The following is a 15,853-nucleotide window of genomic DNA, read 5'->3' as shown; positions in this document are numbered from 1 at the left end:
CCGCTTCCCTTGCCTCAGTGACTCAAGGTTCATTTCCTAGACAAACCAGGACCACTCGACCCGCATCAGACGCCGTGTGCACGAGAAGATGCCCACATTTTTGTGCTAAGGCACAGAGACTGCAGGGCTTATTTGTTCTGGAAGCAGAGTCTGGCCGATCCCTTTAGTAAGAGCATTAAGGTCCTACCCTGTGTGGGCCCCTCGCTCTTCATCTCTGAGTTTCCAGGAGAGTCCAGCATGGAACTTGGCCCAGAGAACACGTTTTTATGAATGAATGAATGAAGAAATGAAGTGGTGTTTGTTCACCAGGTTCAGAGAAGGAACAGGTCTAAGCGCCTGCAGTTCGTAAATGCTGGACTCAAATCCAGGTAAGCGCTTATACTTTCTGAACACATTGCCTGCTCTGGAAGTGAAGGCCAGGCCTGCAGCCCCGCTAGAGCTCAGGGACAGTGAAAGGCTGAGGGCTCGTCCAGCGGGGACTGCTGGGGGGAAAGATGGGGCGCGGAGCTGGCCGAGCAGTCGCTCTGTCTCCCGTCTCCTGCTGCAGACCTGTGACTGTCCTGATTCCACCCCCTCAGGCGCAGGTGTGGGGTCCAGCGGTGGCGTGGACCATCTTTTCCCAGGTATTACATGGCAAACATCCAACTGCCACATATTCTAATCTGAGGGAACACAGGACAAGGGCCTTACCCAGCCATTTTCAGTCCTGATTTCCACCAGAGCCATGAATCAGTTCAGCTGCATGGACACCAGCTTAGGTGTTGCTAACATGTCCTCTGATTAAAGAAAAAATAATCCCTGGTGGTCTAGCGATTGAGACTCTGCACTTCCAATGCCGGGGGCATGTTTTGGATCCCTGGTTGGGGAACTAGGGTCCCATATAGCACGCGGCATGGCCAAAGGGTAATAATAACAATAAAATAATAAAATAATTCAGGTGAAGAAAGAACTCTCAAAAAAAAAAAAAAAAAGCCCTGTCTCACTGAGCCTGTGGCCAGAAGTGGAGCAGAGAGGGAATAAAACATGTATGGGAAGAAACTACGCTTTCAGATGTGAGACTCCAAGTGTTTTGAATTAGTATTTCATTTTCTTTCTGTATTTGTTTGTACCGTTTGGAATAATACATGCTACTACTAATGAGCACTAATTATTCGCCAGGTACTGACACGTACCTTGGCTCATGTGGGCAGCCAGAAGTATTCACATTTTAACCACTGAGGAAGCTCTCACGAAAAGAGAGCAGCATTCTTAAAGTCTTACGGCTCGAAGGTGGCAGAGCCGCAATTTGCACCAAGCTGCTGTCTAACTCTTAAGCTTCTATTCATTCTACTATGAGCTGCTGGCATATCTGGGTGTATACCTGAATGGGAGGAATCCAGGAGCTTTGCAGGGGCATTCTGGGCTTGCCCCAATTGGGTGGCAGGTGATGTTAAGAATTGTAAGGAGAACTCTGAGCTCCTCAATGGCAACTCGGCCCGGGCTCCGTGCTTTCCGTGTAGTTCCCCAGAAGCAAAGTTTGAGACGGAGCTTTACGAGCATGTGAGGGCTGCCCTGGTGGCTCAGATGGTAAAGAATCCACATGCCAGGAGATGCAGGTTCGATCCTGGGTTAGGAAGATTACTTGGAGAAGGAAATGGCAACCCACTCCAGTGTTCTTATCTGGAGAATCCCATGGACAGAGGAGTCTGGCAGGCTACAGTCCAAGAGGTCACAAAAGAGTCAGACATGAGTGAGTGACTAAACAGCAACCATGAGGACTGAGGGAGGGTCTTGGGACAGAGGGAATGAGAGAAGCTGGACAGGGCAGAACAAAGAGCTCAGCGAGGTTGTGCTTCGTGCTGGAGCCTCCCTCAGCCTGATTCCATGGGAAGCTCTGCAGCGTGAGCTGCCCCACAGGGCTGGTCCCGACACAAGGCAGGTCCTTGTGCCAGTGAGTCACTGGCTGTGGGCCTCCCCGATGGGGGAGGCGGAAGCTGAGAACCATATAAGCTCCTGGGCCGGGCAGCTCTCCTGTGCTTCTCCAGGGAAGGGACAGCTGGGAACATTAGCAGTCAACTCTCAGAGCAGTTAAAGGGCTGAGCACATCCTCTCAGGAACAGGGGCCTGTTCCAGGTGCCAACCATGTACACTATACCCACCAAGACTGGCACAAGAAGATTGTCTCTTCGCAATGAAGGCAGCTTTCCTTTATCCCCTAAAGCAGGGGTCTCCAACCTCCAGGATCTAATGCCTGATGATCTGAGGTGGAACTTATGATTTAATAATAATAGAAATAAAGCACAGACTAAATACTAATGCACTTGAATCCTCCCCAAACCACCCCTACCACTGATCCATAGAAAAACGGTCTTCCACAAAACTGGTCCCTGGTGCCAAAAAAGCTGGAGACTGCTAAGGAACACACATCTCAGGAGCCTTTTGCTCTGATTTCTTCTGAACTGGCCTCTGAGTGTTTTTTTTTTTTTCCTGCCACTCAGAGGTTTTCCCTCATTTCTCCAGGGTCCAGCCAAGGTGGGATATTAAAAGACAGTGGTACCAAAGGTTTGGGCTAACCGTAGGAGAGAAATGCAGAGCGTGGCACCTCCAGATACACTGGCCTCTCCCTAGGTTTCCACTCCTGCTTGAGCGCATGGAAGTCCGGGCCAAGCCCCACTTGGTCTTAGCTTCTCATCTTGCCTTGTAGAGGCAAGAGCCACCACTAGCAAGCCACTGAACACGGGCTCTGAAGCCAGACAGCCTGGGCAGCTCACTTCCTCTTTCTGTATCTGCTTTCTTATCCCTGAACTGGGGTAAGAACAGTGCTGATCCTGGGGTAAGCCAATCTGTATCAAATACCAAGTTCAGGCACTGTGCTTCTGGCTACATAACAGCAACAGCAACTGAGCCACCATATCTATGAACTGAGTATATTCTAAGTCCTTTCACCCTATGAGGTGAGTGCATACCATTTCTGTATTATAAAGGCAGGAGAGAAGACCCAGAGTGGTTACAGTGTATGTCAGTCGCTCAGTCATGTCCGGCTCTTTGTGACCCCATAGACTGCAGCCCGCCAGGCTCCTCTGTCCAAGGGATTCTCCAGGCAAGAATACTGGAGTGGGTGGCCATTTTCCTTCTCCAGGGGATCTTCCCGACCCAGGAATCGAACCAGAATCTCCTGCACTGCAGGCAGATTCTTTACCATCTGAGCCACCAGGGAAGCCTAGAGGGGTTACAGGAAGTCTCCAGAGTCACACCAGTAGAGTCTGGATCCCAATCCGCCCAGGTGACTTCCTGCCACCCCACACGGCTCTGCATCAGGGGCCCCAGCATTATCATCCCTGTGTTTACAAAGAGGAAAACTGTGGTCAAAGAGGGCTGAGTGATGTGGCCAGTGTTGTTTGCATCTGGTCTACCTGTGTGTATGTTCCTCCTCCCCACCACCATCAGTGGTGGCAGGACTCTCTGGGGACACCGTCCGGGAGGGGATGCCGTGGACCAGATGCGGGTAGGAAGGAAGCAAGCCCTGGTGGTCCAGCGGCTTCTGGGCGGCACTTACTTTGCTGTGGGCGCAGATGGCCGAGCCCAGGAGCTTCCAGGTGCCGCCCCTCCGGTCCATTCGCAGCATCCGAAGGATCTGCAGGAAGCGTAGGCTCCGCAGGGACGTGGCCAGGACGTTGCCCTGGTTTCCCACGGCAACCACCGGCACGGACGCGATCAGCACGAAGATGTCTGGAAAGAGGGCAGAGGGTGGCAGGGAAGAGGGGGAAGAAGGTCAGGCCAGGGCGCGGGAGCCGTCACGGAGCTGTTGGCCACAGACGGGAAGGTGCCGTGTTAAATCGTGACACCCGCGGGATACGTGTTCTTCTCAGAGGGTGAGGAAACAGGAGCTCAGAGCGTGAATCCCTTTCCAGGGCCGTGCAGCCGGATGCGGCCGAATGCGGCCGAGTTGGGATTGGCTGCAGGACGCCAGCGCTCACTCCAATCCCAGGAAGTGATGCTCCAAGACCCTCTAGCCGTGGTCCTTCGGGGTCCCTCTCTGGCCGATAGGGGATTGAGGCTGCCCAGGTGGAGGAGGGGTCTGAAGCTCATGCTGTCTGACTGTGGGTTCAGACGGTAAAGCGTCTGCCCGCAATGCTGGAGACCGGGGTTTGACCCCCGGGGTCAGGAAGATCCCCTGGAGGAGGGCAAGGCAACCCACTCCAGTATTCTTGCCTGGAAAAATCCCATGGACAGAGGAGCCTGGTGGGCTACAGTCCATGGGGTCACAAAGAGTTGGACACGACTGAGAGACTTCACTTCACTTTCACTTTCCCCTGCAAGCAAGCCCTGAGAGGGTCCTGGCTGCGGGTGACTGAAAGGGAGGTGAACTCGGGAAGTGGAAAGGAGGGGAGAGGGATGCAGGGGAAAGGCCAGGGCAGGGGTCTTGTGGGGGCTGCTGCTGCGGGAACCTCAGAGCTGTAGGCAGAACACCTCCCACCACCGCCCCGCTGAAAGATGGGAGCTGGAGTCTCTGTCCACAGGCTCCTGCCCTCTGCTGGCCGAGGGGGTCATCAACATTCCCATTCTGAGCTGTACTGCCCAGTGACCTCCCTCAGTTTCAGAGAAGTCCCTGGGGTAGTGCAGGAAAGCATGGGACCCGCCCCAGACATGGGGGGATGCTCAGGAGGTGAGCCAGAAACGTCCACCAGAGCGGCAAGCAGAGGCCAAGGGGGTGAGACAGTTCTCAAAGAGGCAAGCTGGCTCCTGAAGTGAAAAGGTCAAAGATGGAAGGAAGAGGGCCCTGGTCTCGCTCGCATTCTCTTCGATGCTCCTCCCCACTACTCCAGGATCTATTACGTCCCCACTGTACTGCACGGGACTAGCAAGCACAAAGGATCCCATGATCCAATAAATTAGAAAAAAATTCAATTAAACAGGTTTTACTACTGCAGGACTTCTCAGGGCCTTTAATGTACTATCATGTCCTGCGGCTGTCACTGTTACCAGTGAAGTCTAGCCTTTCTCAAAGGAGTTCAACCACAGAACTCTTTAGTTGGTTTGTTTGTTTTTGCAAGGGCATCAGGATACAAGGAAGACACTTGGAATGTTTATCCAACGGGCCAAGTCCAAGCTTCTGAAAACCCTCTGTGACCCAGCCCTACGGAACCTTCTAGAAGCTCGTGTGGTTTTCTGGGTTCACAGTGGTCTCTCACATCTCCATACCTTTGTTTGTGCCGGCTGCCCTGCTCGGATTAGGCTCTTAAATCCACACCAAGTATATCTGCCCCCAAAAGCTGGCATCCTTTCGACCATGTGAAGGTGTCTCCCATATATGCCTAAACTCTGGGGAAAACAAGGGGTCAGACATCTGGATATCAGTATGTCTATATCCTTGGTCGGGCTTCTCTATCTGTGTAAAGATATCCACTTTTCAGGTTTGCAGAAAATAAAACCTAGACACAGGGTAAATGTGACGTGAGTCTATGACACTCTGACACTAGGGCAGCAAATCTCAGCCCAGAGAGACTCAGCCACAGTGACAGGTCAGGGTCTGCGGTTGTTTCACATAAGGAGGGCATGACGCACGTGCACAGGATAGCCACCCTCTGGTCAAACAGAGCAAAACAACTCTTCCTATGAGGGCCACGTTATGGGAGAAGTTAGACGAGCAGAAGAGAAAATGCAGCAACATCAGCAAAGAAGCCAGCCAGGATGGTGGAGGCTAGGGACAGTCTCGTCTCTCCAGAAGAGACAGTATGGGAACGGAAGCTGGAGCTCTCTTACGATCCTAGAATCGTGAGACTGTTCCGCTGGAAACCCTCCTGTTCTGGTGGGGCTCCATATACTAGGACTGCTCTAAGTTGGCAGGGACCTCAGAATTTGGGCACTGTCAATCTCGAAGTCACCCCTTCCATGCCCTGCCAACACACACACACTCACACACACACACACACACACACACACACACACACACACAGACTTCTGGTCAGCACTGGAGAGGTCACCCCAAAGACAAAAAAGAAGTCAGCCTAACACATTATTGACCAGACTTACTAACACATCTTTTGTTATCTGAACACTATTGATCAGAGATGTTACCAATGTGCTTTTAAAGAGTGATACAATTAGCATCACTGTGTGAAGTTGTTAGAGCTTAAAATTGATCAAGGGTTCATTATACAACTTATATTATCATTATCATTCACATTTTTCTCCATTAGGTTTTTGTTCCAACCCTGTGTATATTACAAATGCAAATTTATTACCATAAAATTTTCAAAAATGATGCATCATGAAGTTTTGGATGAAGAAGAATTTTTTGGTGAATTTTACGCAGATAGTTTCTCTGACTATCTGAGTGACATATATACCAGTGTCTCAGAAGATGACAGTTTTTCAGAATATAGCTCTGATTTAGATGATGTGAATAGTAGACCAACAAAAAGACAAGAAAACCTCAGTGACTGATTCTGATACAGAAAGTGAAAATGAAACTCACAGGGCTGGAGAATGCTCCTTTGCTTCTACACAAGAGTAGACTGAAGACAACATTTCACAAACATTAGAAGACTTCACAGGTGTGTCAAGTGTAACTATTGAGTATAATGACGCACAAAGTGTTAGTGAAGTAACAATTAATTTTGGCTGGCCAGAATAAAAATTGCCAGCCACAGGCATTAGTTTCTGCAAAAATCCCCTGGTCAATGATGAGTTAGGAGGTAAAGGATAGACAAGGAAAGAGGAAGGCGAAGGAAAGTTGGGGGTTTTGAAAGACTGAACGTTTATTTCCTTTCAAATTCATATATTGAGTCCTGTCTCTTGGTGTGATGGTGCCGGGGGTGGGGCCTCTGGGAGGTGATTAGGTCATGGGGGTGGAGCCCTCATGAATGGGATTAGTGCCCTTAAGAAAGAAAGAGACTCCAGGGAGCCCCTTCCTCCTTGTGAGGACACAGCAAGAAGATAGCGTCTATGAGCCAGGAAGAGAACTCTCACCAGAAACTGACCCTGCTGGCACCCCAGTCTCAGACTCTCAGCCTCCAGAACTGTGAGGAATAAATTCCTGTTATTTATAAGCTACTCTGTCTGTGGTATTCTGTTACAGCAGCTTGAACAGACTAAGACACAGGTAGACAGTCACGGAAGGAGGACAGAGGAAGAGAGAAAAAAATGTGGAGAAAGTTAAGTAACTGAAAAGTTTTCCAATATTGCACATGTGCATGCATGCACACACACACACACCCTAGACACACACCTCAGCTTTCCAGCCTCAGCAGCAGATGGGAAGAAGAAAAAGGGCTTCAGCTGATGGTGAGGGTGGTACTGTCCTCGGTGTGAGGTAACCTGCAAACCTGGCAACTTAGTCCCAGGTGATACAGAGGGAAACTGGCAGCTAGAACAGAGCAAGGGTCTAGCTCTTCCTCCCTGGGCTGGCCATTCATACCAAACAGGGCTGTATTCAGGCCTGGGGGTCAGTTTTCAAAAGAGCAGTGAGGAAGAAGCAGCAGCTCAGAGAGGAGGGTCTGTGATGCTAACAAGATGGGATGTAACATGGAGCTGAAGTCATGAAGCACATTTTTCCTGAGGACAGGAGACTGCTGGAGTGGAGAGGAGGGACAAAATGGCTGAGCTCAAATATCTGAAGAGAGTCAGAGGAGTTAAGACAGAATGAATAAGCTTGAGAGGTGGTGAGTGCCCTGTGACTGGAGGTGTGCAAGTAAATCTGGGGGAACCACATTAAGGCTACTGTGAAAGGAGCTGGAGCAGCAGACAGGAAGCCATGTTCAGCCAAATGCTCCTGAAGGTTCCTTCCAGCCCTGATATTCTATGATCCTCTAACTTTAACTATTTCTAGGAATTTGAAGCTCCAAGATTCCTAAGCATCACTGCAGGCGGATTTCATCCTGTCTCTGTATGATTTTGGTAGGATCTTCAGATGGGAACCTAGGGGTTCCCCCTAGGTGGGCTAGGGGTGGAGGTGGGTTCTATCCTGCACCAATAGGGGTGTGTGAGAGCTTCCACCCTCTCTGCTATGAAAATGCCTACATCCGGACGGAGGGGTATCCGTGACAGATCCCCAGAGCAACTTTTGAGTCAGGACACAGCAATGTGGTGTTGCCCTCCCTAGGGAGGGCAAAGTGGTAGATTCTTGTAGATCTGGGTGTTAGGATGGAATCTGCTGCTTACTCCCTGTGTGACTGGAGAATGACTCAGAACCGTGAGCCTCAGTTTCCACCTCTGTAAAATGGGCATCATGTGATCCTACAGAAGTAATTCTCAACCAGCAATGGACGTGTCGCACCTTCTAACTCCACTGCAGCCAACTGGAATGCAATTGGCAACTGCGGCTTCACAGGGACTGGGGGTGTTCAGTGTCCTACAGCGGCTGGCACCTTTGCATTCCAAATGCCGAGAGTACCCCCCACCCCCACTCCCATGAAGAATCCCTGCCCTGTGGACTCATTCTAAAAAGAAGCCACAGGGGCAGGAATTCAGTACCTGCTGGAGGGTTGAAGGGAGCGTGAGAGGCGAGGCCGGCCCCCACCATGTGCAGGGTTTCCCAAACGAATTGTCTGCTTAAAATTGCCTCCAAGAAACAATGCACCCAAAGAGGGGGCCCATGAGCCCCTGGGCCCGGGGTCAGGGCTCACCCAACATGCACAAGGGCTTCCTGGCAAACTTCAGTCGTCCCCGCCAGCCTTTGTATCGGCAGCAACAGCCGGCAGCCCAGATCCTCAAAGCAAACTCGGCTCCGAAGATGAAAATAGCAAATGTTTCCTGCGTGGAAGAACATATGGAGAGATGCTGATTAGCCGGGACCCAGTTGTCCGGAACCAGCGATTTCCGTTCTGAAGTTCTGAAGAGTTGGATTTCTGTGGTTGCCGGCTTGATGGGCGGAGGGGTTAGGACAGGCTGATCACCCCCATTCAGTGCGGGGCAGCGCCTGTCTTCACTAGCTGGCTGTCCCGAACATTAAGCCTTTTTTTTCTATGCTTTTCTTTTTAATGGATCATTTCTTACAAATTCCTTTAATGTACTAAAAAGCCCCTAAGAAGTTCAGTTGAGTTGAAAGAAGAGGAATTGATGGAATTGTCCACGAGTTGTCTGGCCCCTGGTATTGCTAAGTGTGGCCAGCGGTTATTGAGCGCAGCTCCGAGGTCAGGAATCACAGAGGAATTTTATAATATCACCCTCAGCTTATATTTTGAGAAACCAAGGCCCCCGGGAAGGAGTGGCTGAACAAATGTTTCAAGGCCAAAAGTGACCAAGAAGGAATTCCAGGCACATCATCAGGCTCAGAGCTCACGCCCGCTACTCTCGTCCCCCAGGACACAGAGACCGCTCCCTCCCTCCCAGGCCTCCCTTGCTGATCAGACAGAAGGACACAGAGACCGCTCCCTCCCTCCCAGGCCTCCCTTGCTGATCAGACAGAGACACTTTGCTCCTTCGGTTTGGTGACTTCCCTGGGGCTCTTGGGGAGTTGCAACAATCCTTGAAACTTAGTTCCTGGAACTGGGTGGCTTCCCAGGAGTCACCTGCTCGGGTCTCAGCTCCAGACCTGCCCTGAAAAGGAATCTGTTGGTTTGGACACCACGGGCATCACGCTTAGCTCACCAAATTGAGATTTATGAAATAGCAAGATCCCCCTAATTGGGGGGTGGGGGTGGCATCTTTCCCTTCTGCAGAGGGTAGGGCCTCACCCTAAACAGGTGGGCTGATCCTAACCAAGGCATGGTCATTCAAAGGGCCAGCTGGCCAGTGCTGTCCGGGGTTGTAGCAGGAGCCAGCTCTTCCTGGAGGCCACCTCCCGGCTGGGCATGGATGCTGCACTCAGCCTGTCGGTCTGTGCTCCTCGCCTTACATTTTTATATACCGAGGACGGGAGGAAATTGAGTCGGGGTGTTAGGCAATCTGCCCAAGACTGCTGCCTGCATGCTGTCCACCACACGCAGGATACAGACTGGATGGTGAAAACGGGCAGGGGCCAGGAGGAAGGACTTGGAGTGCTCATGGAGAAATGGGATTTGGTACTTGGCCTTGAAGGAAGAGGTCCTCAGGGTTTAGGGAGGAGAAGCAGAGGCGGGGTTTGGAACCGAACACGCCTTTGCGTTACCTATCAGAAGGTTTATCGTTTAGCCAATGGGTCTTCGTTTCTGCTTTGACTTTGTTCCTGTCCCCTGTTCTCTAATCTGGAATAACACAAGGCCATTCGCTCCTTGCTCCACCTGTGCACCCGGAAGGCCTCATCAACTGGTTTGTCATTGCTTTTTCTTACTTCTGGACTTGGCCGGAGACTCCAGGAAACCAAAAGCAGTTGTGGGGAAACTGCACCCAAGGGCCTCCTTGTCCTCACCGCTGGAGGGCCCACCAGAGCGTCTGCCCCAGAAGCACGGCACCACGCTGGGCGCACATCTCACCAGCAGCAGAAGCCAGTCCCCTGAAACAGTCTCGTATTCCCTGAAGGTGGTCAGGACAGCCAGAATCAAGCACCCCAGGACAATCAGGAACCTAGAAGGGAAGGAAGAAAGAAACTAAGGAAGTGCCTTGTTCTGGATTGTGCCGAGGCTAGGCAGAAAACTAATAGCCAGGATGAAGCAACAGCATCCATTGGACATAGGATTGGACTTGTTATGTTATCCCATTTAACCTCGTGACACAGCTGTGAGGCAGTTAGGAATTGATGCTACAGTTATGGAAACCAGGTTTGAGAGAGCAACATGCATAACTTTACCAGCTAGTTAGTGGAAACAGTGAGAATTTAAGTTACAGCATCTGGTCCCAGCCCTAGAGGACTGCAGATTGCCTGACAAACCAAAGTTACCGCAAGCTTTGATCAATCAACTGGAATGTGACTACATTAATAATGGGTCCTGCACACACAGAACTATGACCTTCACACATATGAAAATACTCTTAGAATAAAAACAAATTCATCCGAAGATTGATAAATTCAAAGAAAGTCTCTGTTACCATTATCTTCATGTTATTATTATTTTTTTTTTACAGTCAGTAGTTACTAAAGGAAGTAATCTCTTTCAATTGGGGGATCTTCAGAATCGTTTCTGAAACTATCAAGTGTGTTTCATGCTAGAAAGAATCCAAGCCACCGTGATGCAGAGCTGCTCGTTGAAAAGTCACTGAGAGCTCATCTGGTTCATGCCCCTGCCTCAGGCAGAAGCTAACTGCAAACAATCCTCTGAGATGATTGTATTTATAAACTCCCTGTGTGTGAGAGAGTGAGGGTGGTGGAGAGACAGTGTGTGTGTGTGTGTGTGTGTGTGTGTGTGTGCGCGCGCGCGCGCGCACTTGCTTCATCATTTCAGCAAAGAAAAGAGGTTCTCCGTCAGCATCAGGTTCTCTGGGTGTCTAAGTGAAAGTGTTAGTGGCTCCATCGTGACTCTGCTTTTTGTGACCCCATGGACTATAGACCGCCAGGTTCCTCTGTCCATGGAATTCTCCAGGCATGAATACTGGACTGGGTAAGATTCCCTCCTCCAGGGGATCTTTCTGACCTAGGGATTGAACATAGGTCTCTAGCACTGCAGGCAGATTCTTCACCATCTGAACCACGGGGGAAACCCTGGTGTCTAAGAGGGAAACTAAAGGACAGTGTGCAAGCGGGAGTCTTGGCACCGCAGACTCCAAGTCCTCCTGCTCTGTGTGATCCGCCGCTGTGTCCTGCTAGGCTCCCACCCATGTCTTTCCGGTTTGTTTTTAGGTAAGTGGGTGCCCAACTCGGGCATTCATTCATTCTTCCACCCATTGCATATTTATATGGTAGGCACTGGGGGAGGCAGAGCTGGAATCCAATGATGAACAAGCTGGATCTGTCCTCCTGAGCTGACGGTCCGGACAAACAGAAAACCAACTCATGGTGTGATGGTAAGGACCATGATGTAAGGAGGTTTGGAGCTGTCTGCTCCTGGAGCTGGCTTGGACCGGAGTCCTGGTCCCACCCCTTGATGATCTTGATTGCGTTTTCTGATCAACAGTCCTGCTGACCTGCAGATCTGACTCTGTCTCCAACCCTGTCTAGGAACCCAAATGAGATTTTCAACTCCCTCCTGTTTGACCATTTTATTTTAAATTCATGACATGTGTGGAACCTGCTTACTCTTCATCTAAGTCTCTGGTGTTGATGATGATGGTAACAATCTCAACACCCAACACCACTCTTTAGTGAGCACTTACCATCTGCCACCTTACACCTATCAGCTCATTTATCCTCACAACCTTCTCCCAAGGTAGATATGATCATTCCCGTTTTACCGATAAAGAAATTCTTCAGAAGGAATAATCACTAGCAGGATAACTGTCATCAGTAAAAAGACTACAGAGATCTTCCTGACCCAGGGATTGAACCTGAGTCTTCTGCAACTTCTGAACTGCAGGAGCATTTTATACAAACATGAATAAAAACCCTAGCCTTCATTTTCAAGGACTTCCTAGCCCAGTGGGGGAAACAGGACAAATGGCCACATGAGAGTCTGGCTGAGGTTATCATCTGAGTGCCCACAGGCTTTGGGAAAACAACACAGGAAGCATCCCAGAGGCTGTGGTCAGTGGGTTGGAAGGCTATCTGAGTCTTAGCTAGCATGGACCATATGTCCCAGTTTATCCAGGACATTCCCCATTCTATGTGTGTTGACCTGTAGCATGGACCCCTGGGCAATGTGAACAACACGTACATGTACAGAGAGTTCAAGGATACTAAACCCCGTGCAATTTTCTCCTTCAGTAAGGGGTGCGAGCCTTTCATGATCCGACCTTCTCCATCCCTTCTTGCTTCCCCACCCCCAGAATCACTGCGTCTCCTCAAGCCCTCTTCTCAATGCTCCTCTTCCCTGCCCACTTCCCCCACATGCCCCTTTACCTCCTGCTAACACCTTGACAGTACTGGGCACACCTTGCGTCTAGAGCCTGCCAGCTACTGCCTGAAGAGTTCCTCATGTGATCCCTCCCTTGGGATCGCAGAACACCCAGAGGCATTTCTATTCCAGTACTGATCACAGTCCATTATCATTTGGTAATCACTGCTTGCACCGTGTCATAAAGACAGCGCACCCTCTTAACACCCAGCATGAGAACGCGTCCCAAGGCAGGCACTGCCTGTGTCTAGCGAAATATCTTACAAATCCAGTTGAGGTGGAAGTTGCAACCCTCAAGGCATGAGACTGCTAAACTTCCCAGCAATAGAAAGCAGCCAGAAGTTGGAGATGGGGGTGGGTCTCCAGGGCTGAGAATGACAAAGAGGAGGAGATACGGCCACATGCTAAGGAGTCGTTAAGAACAAGCCTGGCTAAAATGAAGTTTGTGGCCTTGCATCTCCACCAATGGGACAGGGAGGCCAAGCTACAGGAGGATCAATGGGGGGAGGTGAGAGGGTGGACAACGTGCTATTCAAAGGCTTCAGGAATATATGTGCAGAAGCCAGCAAGCCAGCAAAGATAGGTCATGCTATCGTGCTGTGGACCTACTGTTTGAGGTCCAAGTGGGAATATCCAGCAAGCTGACCGAAATTCAAGTCTAAAGCTTAGAGGAGAGGTCGGAGCTAGGTACTTAAGTCCCTTTAAGCTCTAATTGTGATTTCAGAGCCAGGTGAGGGGACAGCTCGACCTTAACCGGTCACCAGTACGCAGTTTCAGCCTGGTTCCCATTTGCGGGGCGGGGATGGGGGGTTGCAGAACCAGGCTTTAGCCAGCAGGGGGAAGCAAACGCTCGTCGGAACTTGGTATTTTCTTGCATCTCCAGGAATTGAAAAGTACTGGCAACCTGGGGAATTTACTTGCTGAGATTTAAAAACAATCATTAATTTATAAAGCGGAAGGCATCAAAGAAGCCCTCCTTCACCTGAGAAGGGGAAGCACTCTTTGGTCCCCAGAACATTTCACTTTACGCTGAAGATACGAACTCGATTCCAGACTCATGGGTGGAATTATCAGTCTCACGGATGGAAGACAGAGAGGTGCGGCTAGATGGGTTCTTCCCTTCTCTTCCTTCGTGTTTTTTTTTTTTCTCTCTCTCTCCATGCCTCACCGATTTTTTTTAAAGTATATCAAAATTAATTTATTCATTCAACAAGTATTCTTAACATATACTCCACACAGGGCACATATCCCTATGTACGTGGGACTAACACAGACAAATCATAACACAGTGTAGAACAGTCAGAATCATGATATAAATGTATGTAGAGGTTGTGCGTGCAATTGGGGGAGGGGCTGCAGTTAAGGAGCATCTGAAGAAAACATCCTAGGATCATTTTGTCTGTTATTCTAATGCCAGTGGCTCAGCGCACCAACCTCCCTTTCAGCCATCTCAGGAGACCAATTATTCTTTTACTTCCTCCGTCATATGAGTTTCTTCTCTGTACCAGAGACATCAGTTTGCTGACAAAGGTCCACATAGTCAAAGCTATGATTTTTCCAGTGGTCATGTGCAGATGTGAGAGTTGGACCATAAAGAAGGCTGACCACTGAAGAATTGATGCTTTCGAACTGTGGTGCTGAAGATTCTTGAGAGTACCTTGGACAACAATCAAACCAGTCAAATCAATCAGTCCTAAAGGAAATCAGTCCTGAATATTCGTTAGAAGGACTGATGTTGAAGCTGAAATTCCAATACTTTGGCTACCTGATGCGAAGAACTGACTCATTGGAAAAGACCCTGATGCTGGGAAAGATTGAAGGTGGGACGAGAAGGGGATGACAGAGGATGAGATGCCTGGATGGCATCACCAACTCAATGGACATGAGTTTGAGCAAACTCTGAGAGATAGTGAAGGACAGGGAGGCTTGATGTGCTGCAGTCCATGGGGTTGCAAAGAGCTGGACACGACCGAGCGACTAAACAACAACATGCTTCACGCCACTTTTTTCTCTCTCTTCTCTCTTGCTTTTCTCTTCTTGGGGAGAGTCAACAGCTGCCCTCCTGTCTGCAGGGTCCCGACCGTCTTTCCAAATAAAACCAGTTGAGGTCAAGGGTCTTGATATGCCCTCAAACCAGACACCATCTCCTACCTGCCTCTTCCCACCCGAGCCTGGCCTCCCTTCATAAGAACAAAGCCGGACCCACCGGAAATCACGACAAATATCCCCTCAAGGATTTCATTCAAGGGGAACCCAAGAGAGTGAAAACTCTAGGATTTACCTGGTAATTTTTTTTTTTGCATGTCATTTTCTCTTATACTCTGGAGAGCAGCAGTGCCAGGTGGGGACACTGTCACCGTTATATCCGTGCCCCCGTTTTACAGATGAGGACCACAGCCTTCAGGCTCAGGCAGTGGGGTCACCACAGGAGGAGGGGCAGAGATGCTGGGACCAGACCCCGTTCTGAGAATGACCATGAGGCTTGGAGTGAGCTTCTGCAGGGAACAGGGCCAGGGCCGGGCCAGCTGGAGACCCGGGGGCGGGGCGCACTGAGAGTTCAGCTTCCCTCTCATCTGGTCTCCAGTTTGGGGGAAAAAAGCTTGGTTCCATCTCTAAGCAGTTCCCCAGGACCCCTGATGGCTCCTGCTCCCCATAGGCATATTTCAAGAGCCAGGTAGCTCGCCAAGATCCTAGATTGGGGGAGGAAAGCATGGACTCTTCTTTCAGTCTCCAACTGTTGGCCATTAAACGGCATGCTTGTAGTCAGGCTCCACAGGATCTGAATCTTGGCTCACCACCTAGAAACCAGATGACCCAGGGCAGGTTTATTTTTTTGAACCTCAGTTTCTCACTTACAACACCCAAGTGACAAATCAAGGGATTTTCTTGATCTTATTCCTTATCCCAGTCTTTGTAGCTCAGAGATTGCACAGGGCAGCAGACACTCTCACAACTAAAAACCACCTCTCTAAGGAAGTCTCCGTGCAAACATCCTTGATGGTTTAACAGCAGCCTGTGTCCTGCACATC

General features: G+C 50.0%; 1 protein-coding gene across 1 annotated transcript in view; it reads right to left on the bottom strand.

Annotated features, from left to right (window-relative positions):
- Positions 1–15,853, bottom strand: part of KCNQ3 (potassium voltage-gated channel subfamily Q member 3) — a 290,783-nt gene that overhangs the window by 34,604 nt on the left and 240,326 nt on the right. Inside the window, exons 2-4 of the mRNA XM_069600947.1 lie at positions 10,374–10,464; positions 8,607–8,733; positions 3,536–3,708 (exon numbers count right to left, since the gene is read on the bottom strand). Of these exons, the coding sequence (XP_069457048.1) occupies positions 3,536–3,708; positions 8,607–8,733; positions 10,374–10,464 (391 nt within the window). The remainder of the gene's footprint in view (positions 1–3,535; positions 3,709–8,606; positions 8,734–10,373; positions 10,465–15,853) is intronic.

Source organism: Ovis canadensis, chromosome 9 (assembly GCF_042477335.2).
Source record: "Ovis canadensis isolate MfBH-ARS-UI-01 breed Bighorn chromosome 9, ARS-UI_OviCan_v2, whole genome shotgun sequence".
Classification (NCBI taxonomy): Eukaryota; Metazoa; Chordata; class Mammalia; order Artiodactyla; family Bovidae; genus Ovis; species Ovis canadensis.
This window is presented reverse-complemented; position numbering and strand designations above follow the sequence as displayed.